Raw genomic sequence first — 9,802 nt, forward strand, 5'->3', positions numbered from 1 at the left:
GATAATTCTGGTTGCACTTCTTTGCACTCTTTCTAGAGCAACAATATCCTTTTTGTAACGAGGTGAACAGAACTGAACACAATATTCTAGGTGAGGTCTTACTAATGCATTGTAAAGTTTTAACATTACTTCCCTTGATTTAAATTCAACAGTTCTCACAATATATCCGAGAATCTTATTGGCCTTTTTTTATAGCTTCCCCACATTGTCTAGATGAAGACATTTCTGAGTCAACATAAACTCCTTTTTCATAGTTCCATTCTTCAATTTCAGTATCTCCCATGTGATATTTATAATGCATTTTTATTGCCTGCCTTACACTTTTCTCTATTAAATGTAATTTGCCATGTGTCTGCCCAGTTCTGAATGCTGTCTAGATCATTTTGAATGACCTTTCCTGCTGCAGCAGTGTTTGCCACTCCTCCTATTTTTGTGTCGTCTGCAAATTTAACAAGTTTGCTTACTATACCAGAATCTAAATCATTAATGTAGATTAGGAATAGCAGAGGACCTAATACTGATCCCTGTAGTACACCACTGGTTACCTTGCTCCATTTTGAGGTTTCTCCTGTAATCAGTACTTTCTGTTTTCTACATGTTAACCACTCCCTAACCCACTCAATAAGATTTCAAACTCCATCAAACAATAAAGGAGGGTAAATGTAAAAAAACACATTAAAATCACACTAAGCTACTTACAGGGAGTAAGGGATGAAAGAGAGAGCGAGACTGTAAAGCACAGAGAGCTATGGTAAAAAGCATGGGGGGGGGACTGCAAAAAATTACTGTGGTAAACCTTTATAAGACATCAGTGAAACAAAAAAATAATTTTGCCAAGTATGTAAACACATTATATAAAGGTCACCACAATCTACTTCCAAAAGGGCACCAACACAACAGGGTGGGGTGTCAGTGTGGGATTTGCTCGCACTGATTCAAGATAACATATTTGTACAGCTATAGACTTTAGCCAATGAGAAGTTTCATCAAATGTATGGATGCCTCCAATGTATGCAAAACAGAAATAGTGGTTCAGAACAGTCCCTCCTGAAACTAAGCTCACAGCAGCAGGTACCTGGGTTTGCAGCTCTCTCACTCTGCTCTCCCTCGGCACTGCCTTCCTGCCTTGCATCACTGGCTCTGGCCTGGATCCTCAGATCCATCTCCCTCTTTCGGTCATGAGCTCTCGCAAAATCCTAGAGTCAATGAAATGGACACAATGTTAATTCAAATCTTAAAAGTAGGCATCATTCCAGGTGCTGTAGATCCCTTGACCAGATTAGATGGCATCTTTTACACAGCACAGCGGTTTACCTCACACCTGAATACTCTTCATCTAAAACGTCCTGCTTTTACTGAAATACTACAATAAGTATGTATGTACCATACATCAACAGTATGTAGAGAATAGTAAGAATCAGCAATGGTTGAAAATAAATAAATAAATAAATAAATAAATGGAACCACAACAGCTGTGTTGCGTCTTGACACTACATTTAACCAATCAGAGAGTTAAAAGGGCTACCCTCAAACAATAATCAGTTATAAATGTGTAGTTCCATCTACTGGCTCAGGCACTCACATTAGATGCTAAATCACCTAATTCTGCAAGTTGTTGCTTAATAACAGGAATAGCTGCTACAGGATCTGCCACGGGGGCTCCCGAGTGGCGCATCCAGTAAAGGCGCTCCACGTGGAGTGCAGGATGCGCTCTATAGCCTGGACGTCGCGAGCTCGAGTCCAGGCTATTCCACAGCTGACCGTGGACGGGAGCTCCTAGGGGGCAGCGCACAATTGGCTGAGGGGAGGGAGGGTTAGGTCGGCCAGGGTGTCCTCGGCTCACCACGCACCAGCGACCCCTGTAGTCCGGCCGGGCGCCTGCGGGCTTGCCTGTAAGCTGCCCGAGAGCTGCGTTGTCCTCCGACGCTGTAGCTCTTGGGTGGCTGCACGGTGAGTCCGCAGTGTGAAAAAAAGCGGTCGGCTGACGGCACACGCTTCGGAGGACAGCGTATGTTCGTCTGAGCTTAATTGTATTGACATTATGACATTATGAGCAGTTCGTCTGAGCTTAAAAAATAATTGGCCATTCTAAATTGGGAGAAAATAATAAAAATAATTGGCAACGACTAAATTTATAAAAAAAAAAAAAAAAAAATGAATATCTGCCACAGGATGAGGAATATCATTTACTAACATTTCATTCACACCACGATCACGATACACAAGTTGAAGTTGATGCCGGGACGGGACAACTAAACAAATCAGTTATTTGAACACATTTTTGTGCTTCAGCTTGTAGAATCTTCTGCTTTTTTTCTCTAATTTCCTCGGCTCCAACTTTTCGTTTATTTGACTTCTCAATCTTTCTAACAGGGAGTGCAGACCTACTAATTTTGACGACTTTGTTGTTTTTTTCTTTTCAATATGTCAAAACATTGGCTCAGGATTAGGGAGGAGCCGCGAATGAGTGTGTGTGTGTGTGTGTATCACGGTGTTTTTTAAATAAAGTTGCTGAAAGGGAAGTCCCCTCAATTTGTATTTAATTACATTATTTTAGGTGAGTTCTTAATGTAGTAAGTCATTTGAAGTCTTTTGTATTCGATTAATCTACAAGCACACAATAGCGAAAGCAAAAAAAAAAATGTATGCTTACTTTTTTTTTTTTTCCCTCAAGATCACCAGCCCCTCTGGCATTGGCCAGAAGGCCAGTCCGGGCCTGACTGCCTCCACTACATTCGCAGGGGAATAATAAAGCCTCACCTTGCTGAAGTTCCTGTTGTGTGGGTGGTAGTGGTGACTGGGAAAGCCCATACGTGGGGTCTTCATGGAGACTCCCATGGGAGCTGGTCCTAGAAGAGAGGGTCCTGCCCCAGCTGGGAAGAACTGCTGGAACTGCTGGAACTGCTGGTACTGCTGACCGTTGATGGCAAAACCGCGCAGGTTTCCTGGAAAATAGGGCACAGAGGACAGGTGAGCAGGGCTGGTAAAATAGTGCACTGCACCAAGCGTAGGTTCAACAGGAGTCACTGAGGTTCGGAAAGTCATAATGTCAATACAATTAATCTAAAAACTATTTTGTATATTTTTATTATTATTATTTATTTCTTAGCAGACGCCCTTATCCAGGGCGACTTACAATTGTTACAAGATATCACATTATACATTATTTCACATTATACAGATATAACAATTTTTTTTTTTTTTTTTACATACAATTACCCATTTATACAGTTGGGTTTTTACTGGAGCAATCTAGGTAAAGTACCTTGCTCAAGGGTACAACAGCAGTGTCCCCCACTAGGGATTGAACCCACAACCTTCCGGTCAAGAGTCCAGAGCCCTAACCACTACTCCACACTGCTGCCCCGTATTGATGCTTTTAACCAGCTTCACAAGCTCAAAGATTCCTGTATTCTAGGCAGACAACTAATAAGAATTATCCACCACAAACACATTCATGCTAAATATATATATTTTTTAAAACTGATGTGCAAAATCATTTTTAGACAAATCCAACATTTTAAAAAGTCCTGTGTAAAATGTGCTTCATGTGGAAATATCATTGTTTTTATAATGCTACATTTGTGGACTGTTTAAGTTATTAATGTATGTGTGCATGACATGTACTCTACCAGCGAATTATGAGCTGGCAGACTGAGGGAAGAGACTAGAGGCGAGTCTTCAATCCACAACAGCTACCCTTAGCTTGCCAGTTTAGTAGAATTCTACAAGGGAAGTAATGTTAAAACTTCACATTGCTGCTCTAGAAAGAGTGCAAAGAAGAACAAACAGAATTATCCCGGGTTTAAAAGGCATGTCATATGCAGACAGGCTTAAAGAATTGAATCTATATTCTTGAACAAAGAAGACTACGCAGCACTCTGATTCAAGCATTCAAAATTCTAAAAGGTATTGACAATGTTGCCCCAAGGGACTTTTTCGACCTGAAAAAAGAAACAAGGACCAGGGGTCACAAATGGAGATTAAGGGGCATTCAGAACAGAAAATAGGAGGCACTGTTTTTTACACAGAGAATTGTGAAGGTCTGGAACCAACTCCCCTGTAATGTTGTTGAAGCTGACACCCTGGGATCCTTTAAGAAGCTGCTTGATGAGATTCTGGGATCAATAAGCTACTAACAACCAAACGAGCAAGATGGGCTGAATGGCCTCCTCTCATTTGTAAACTTTATGTTTTTTTTTTTTTAATTTAGTCATTGCCAATTATTTTTTTATTATTTTCTCCCAATTTAGAATGGCCAATTATTTTTTAAGCTCAGCTCACCGCTACCACCCCTGCGCTGACTCGGGAGGGTGAAGACGAACACACACTGTCCTCCGAAGGGTGTGGCGTCAGCCGACCGCTTTTTTTCACACTGCAGACTCACCATGCAGCCACCCAATAGCTACAGCGTCGGAGGACAACGCAGCTCTCGGGCAGCTTACAGGCAAGCCCGCAGGCGCCTGGCCAGACTACAGGGGTCGCTGGTGTGCGGTGAGCCGAGGACACCCTGGCCGACCTAACCCTCCCTTCCCCCGGGCGACGCTCGGCCAATTGTGCGCCGCCCCCTGGGGGCTCCCGTCCACGGTCAGCTGTGGAATAGCCTGGACTCGAATTCGCAACGTCCAGACTATAGAGTGCATCCTGCACTCCACGTGGAGCGCCTTTACTGGATGCGCCACTCGGGAACCCCCAACTTTCTTATGTTCTTATGTATTACTGCGTTTTTTTGTTTAGTTTTTTTTTTTTACCCTTTCATAACGCTGATGAATCGATGCATCAGCTTTTTTGGAGAACGATATATCGATTGTGAAAAATTAAGCATTGCCCCAGCCTTACTTTGCAGTACAACAGATACTAACGAGCAATAATATCACTCCAGCCAGAGTAAAATTGCAGCAGAGAGAATTATAATTTCTAGAGTGAGAACAGAATGCAACCCTACACACATATGCAAAAACAGTGAAAAACTTAAATGTAACAATTTCCAAACTGGAAAACGATAATAAAGAGAAAGCAGAATACTTCTTTTTTCTATAAATCATACAGGTGTTCTACTTTTTCAAGCTTTTGTAAACGACTACAACTGATAAAAAATAAAGTACATCAAAGCGTGTAATAGAAAGCCTCGTCAGGGGTTCTCAAACTCAACCCTGGGGCCCCCTGTGTCTGCTGGTTTTCATTCCAACCCTTTGCTGTGTGACATTTTCTTCTTGTTGTAAGCAAATATTGTTGGCTATTGTTATCGGATTTTAGCCTCGTCTTGCAGTCATAACCCAGAAGCTCTGCCTGCATGTTCCTTTCGTAGCACACAAAAGAATAATAGTTTTTTTTTTGCTATGATCGCCTGGTCTGAATTAATAGGCTTTGGCACACACAATAACTTTTTTGTCTTGTTTTACACTTATTGTTCAAGTACCTGAAAGCTTTGCACGCCCCCATGTCGCACGCTATGGGTTTTCACCGCTGTATCCCATAAACTCTTGCGCGCAACTTTTGGCCTATCAGGGAAATCAACGACTTGACATCACGTCGTTGCCTGAAAGGCTCTAATATGTCAGCTCCCTCAAGTGTTACTTGACCCAGAAAGTGGACAAAGAAATTGAAAACATCGCTAAACGTGTGACTTGTTGACCAAATCAGTGCAGCAAGAAGCATTTACTGGACATACGAAGCACAAAAGGAGCTTTCTTATTTTTGGGTACAGGTACCCTTTAAGTCCAGAAGGTGAAGATGGAAATCTGCAGCAAAGCCTGTTCTCCAAATCATCATTTGAGCAGTTTGTGCACTCTTGCCTGCCAACTGAACATCTACAAATCAGCCATCATCGTCCATCAGAGTCTGTCAGATCTGCTGTCTTGCTCTTAACAGATCACTTATCACAAACTAATTGAGTGACAACCCATTTACACATTACTCTGAGCTACATAACACAGGCATTTAAAATGTGTACAGGGATAAATAGATATTTTATAAAAATAAAACTTTTACTGTATAGATGTGGTTGAGCAGACTAGGATCCTTATATACATTAACAAGGCAGATGGACAGTACCTTGCATCTGCTGCATCAGCAGGGCACCCTGAAGCATGGGGTTAGTGCTGAGAAAGGCTGCCTGACTGGCAGAGCAGAGGTTCATCATGCGGGGGGGTGGAGGCTGACGCGGTGGCTGCATCGGCCTGAGAGAGACAAACCAGAAAGAAAGAATTAGAGAACCATCGACGCCAGAGCTAAGTCCTGGGAGAAAATCCAAACTAAACAACTTTACTGCCCGCTGCACCTGCCCCACTACCCTTGTACTGTGTTAAATTGTAACTATTAAATGTCTGGGGTCAAAAGACACAACCCCCCCCCACCCAAAAAAAAAATATATAATAAAAAAATAATAAAAACAAAAAAATTAAGTGAAACACAAAAAAAAACACAATTATAGTTTTATGTGTACATGTTCTGTGGGAACCTCTGTAAATACACCCAAAACAGAATATGTGGCTTAAGGCCACTACACACCGGACGCAATGCGACAAGCATCACTACAAAAAAAATAAAACATGTATTTCTTACATGAATAGTGTTTTTTACACTTGTGTGAAAGGTAGTGTCACAGAAAATGTAACATTTTAATCGCAGGACAAATTGCACTGCGTCCGGTGTGTGGAGACTTTAAAGGCTGCTACCCACCAGACGTGATGCGACAAGCAAATCTGTGGCACGATGTGACAAAATTAACAGAACCTATACTTTTGATAAGTATCTTTCACACCACAGGCGACACCAGGGCAACTGGAGCGATGCAAAATAAATAACATTGAATTTTTTTGCGATGTGTCCTGCGACAACTAGAGAGTTAAGCAATCAGAGAACATCTTCAATCACATCGGGTCTGGTGTGTGGCAGCCTTTAAGCTGGGGACACACTGCCCGATGCGATCAACAGTGACGCAATTTTTCAGTAGTGTGTTATGCTTTGCGATGCGATTTTACAGGATCGGCCAATCAATTTCAATCGGCTCACAAAGTTATTTTGCGATGCGATTCCCTCGCATTGGGGCAGTGTGTCATACCCACTCGCAAGGCTCCAGCAACCAATGAGTTCACCACGTTCAGTCACATGACTGGAGACAGACACACATGTATTGTCTCTCTATTAATATTAAACACACACACACACACACACACACACACACTGTTTTCCATTGGTTTGTATATGATGTATACTATGATAACTATTAGACTAAATATTTACAGAATACAGTACTTAAACAGGTGCTATAACCATGACTTATTTATTATTAATAGTGTTTTATTAAATTATACCAAATAACATTTTTATTTAAAATGAATGGAAAACATAATACATGTTTTCATGATAAGCATTTGTTCGACACAGTATGTTCCCGATATTGTAAATAAAAACGTGATTAGGTATAATTTAATTAAAACACTATTAATATTAAATGAATCATGGTTGTAGCAGCATTTTTTAAGTATTGTGTAAATATTTTGTCTACTAGTTAAAAAGTACAATGCTTATGGGGCTGTCAGGGCTTGTTTTCAAAATATATAGGCACAGACATTATATACAAACCAACGGAATACCTTGTGTGTGTATGTATGTATGGTGTGGGTGTGGGTGTGGGTGTGGGTGTGAGAGAGAGAGAGAGAGAGAGAGAGAGAGAGAGAGAGAGAATACATGCATGTCTCCAGTCACATGTGGGTTTAACGATCACGCCGCCTTGTAAATAGTATTGTCATTGACTTGTCCCATTACCATTGTACTGTATGCATCCAGTGCAGGTCAAACATCAGAAAAAACACGAATTGTGCATCCCTTCCTGCGATTTCAATCGGGCAGTGTGTGTTGCCCGCTCACAGAGGTGTTTTTTGCTACGCGACCTCTGCCAGAGAGATGAGACCATCGCATTGGGAAACGTGTCTCCGGCTTTAATCTTACTTCAAAATCGGCCAGTCATATTGAATGAATGTGTGGTGGATGCTGTACGTGACTAGAGAGAGGCAGGTTAATTAGTGATCCAAAGGATAAATGAGAAAGACGTCCGTCTTACCGAATGATTCATTTTAACACAAATAGAAAAAATAATCTGAGGCTGGATTTGTAGCTCTTTCTTACCGGCCTCCTTGGTGGTGATGTTGGTGATGCGGTGGTGGCGGTTGTTGCTGTTGGAATAGATGCTGGAGCTGCCGCAGATGCTGCTGGTGATGGTTAAACATCTTTGTCTCGGTGTGCCAAGTTTTCCTTTGAAAAATATTAAAATGACACGTTTACAGTATGTTATCCACAATAAAACTGAACATGCAATGCATGTTAGGTACCTTAAATTCTTACTTTTTAAAACGTTTAATTTATTTTACAATTAACCACACATAACTCAAGCCGGCTCCTTTATTTACACTGTGTAGCACAATCGTTTGTTGAATGGCACTTTCTATTCGCCAAACGAACACCCATTTCACAGCAGGCCTACAACAGCTCAGTAATATCTGATGTCAGGTCTTATTAAAACAGCACACAAATGACAAACAGCGTTGATTTAAAAAGGAATACGATGTCCCGTATGTGGTAAATCATATACACTTCTTACTTTATTTGTTTTTCATGCTTTAATTTTAAACTCGATTAAAGTACATGCATTTACAAGCGCTAAGCTAGGTTAGGTAGCTTGCATTTCTCACGCATCGTTATGCATTATATTTCTTTTAAATTAACCTACGGCTGTGTCTCTCTTGTTGGTATTTTGTTCCTCAGGCTGCGACTTTGTTTGTAGCTAAAAATACTGTAAAGACAACGTTTTCTTAAGTGCTACAAACTTGCACACTGCCACCGGGAGGACTGGAGGAGTATCGAAGGCCTCTGGCCAGATGCAGTACATGAATTTCGTGACGCCGGTTCATACTTCTGTCAGCTATAATAAAAGCGACGTTGATTCACCCGCCCTCTCACCCAACAGAGAAGCTGAAAGGGAGACACTTTAGAACGACAGGTGAACGACAGGTGAAAGGCAGGGGCGCCATTTCAGATTTCAGTATGGGCTTGTTTTTGTTTGTTCTCTTGTTTTGTGTTTGTGGTTGTGATTATTTCCGTTATTTTTTATAAATCATATGATAACAAAATTACCATCACAGGACAAACAGGCAAGTTTTAATGCTAAGCAATGTGCACCTGTGGTGTGCAGACCCACTACCAAATAAAGGCTTATTTTGAAGCTCTGAGCTTTGAGTTCTGAACACACAGGAGATAATATTCTGTAATAGGCTAAGATATTACTGATCCCACAGCCTTGATGTATCGAGTCTTAACACAGATATCAGTCACACAGTTTGATACATTATGCACTATTCTTAATAGAGATAAATCATTTTGTTTTGTAAAATAAAATCTACTCACCCCTGCAATGATTGTTTTTGTAAACTTCTTATGTTCCAAATTAAAGCATTTGTGTTCATCCATGACTCACCCCTCCCATTAGGTAAGTAATGTAATTTGTTTTTAAATGTATTCTTTTTGTATACTGTTGGCTGTAAAAATAAATAAGCAACTACTGTATTAGTGTTGTTGATATTGCCTTGTAATGCATGTTTTACTTCTCAGTACTAACTATTCTGCAGTAACACAGGGCAGTGGGGTCCTGAAGTAATTTGTATTGGTTGAAGGGTGTCACAGTACCGCGGAGATTGAGAAGCGCTGCTGTAGAGACTGTTTGTTGCCTGGTTTAAAAAGTTCTCCTGTTTTTTTTTCATATAAGATTTGAGTTCATTAGGCTACAATACAGTTTATATTAGAT

At 40.9% G+C, this 9,802-nt stretch overlaps 1 protein-coding gene across 3 annotated transcripts in view; it reads right to left on the minus strand.

The window, feature by feature from the left end:
• The window catches only part of LOC117422038 (cip1-interacting zinc finger protein-like), a 35,498-nt gene extending 26,633 nt beyond the window's left edge, over window positions 1-8,865 (minus strand). The window contains exons 1-5 of one of the 3 annotated variants that reach the window (XM_034036647.3): window positions 8,732-8,865; window positions 8,131-8,256; window positions 6,055-6,179; window positions 2,761-2,945; window positions 1,076-1,196 (exon numbers count right to left, since the gene is read on the minus strand). In XM_034036647.3, coding sequence (XP_033892538.3) covers window positions 1,076-1,196; window positions 2,761-2,945; window positions 6,055-6,179; window positions 8,131-8,231 — 532 coding nt within the window. In that variant the 5' untranslated portion in view covers window positions 8,232-8,256; window positions 8,732-8,865. The other 2 variants (XM_058987117.1, XM_058987118.1) reach the window with 2 other exon arrangements.
• Window positions 8,866-9,802: the final 937 nt, after the last annotated feature.

This window comes from Acipenser ruthenus, chromosome 15 (assembly GCF_902713425.1).
Source record: "Acipenser ruthenus chromosome 15, fAciRut3.2 maternal haplotype, whole genome shotgun sequence".
NCBI classification, from domain to species: domain Eukaryota; kingdom Metazoa; phylum Chordata; class Actinopteri; order Acipenseriformes; family Acipenseridae; genus Acipenser; species Acipenser ruthenus.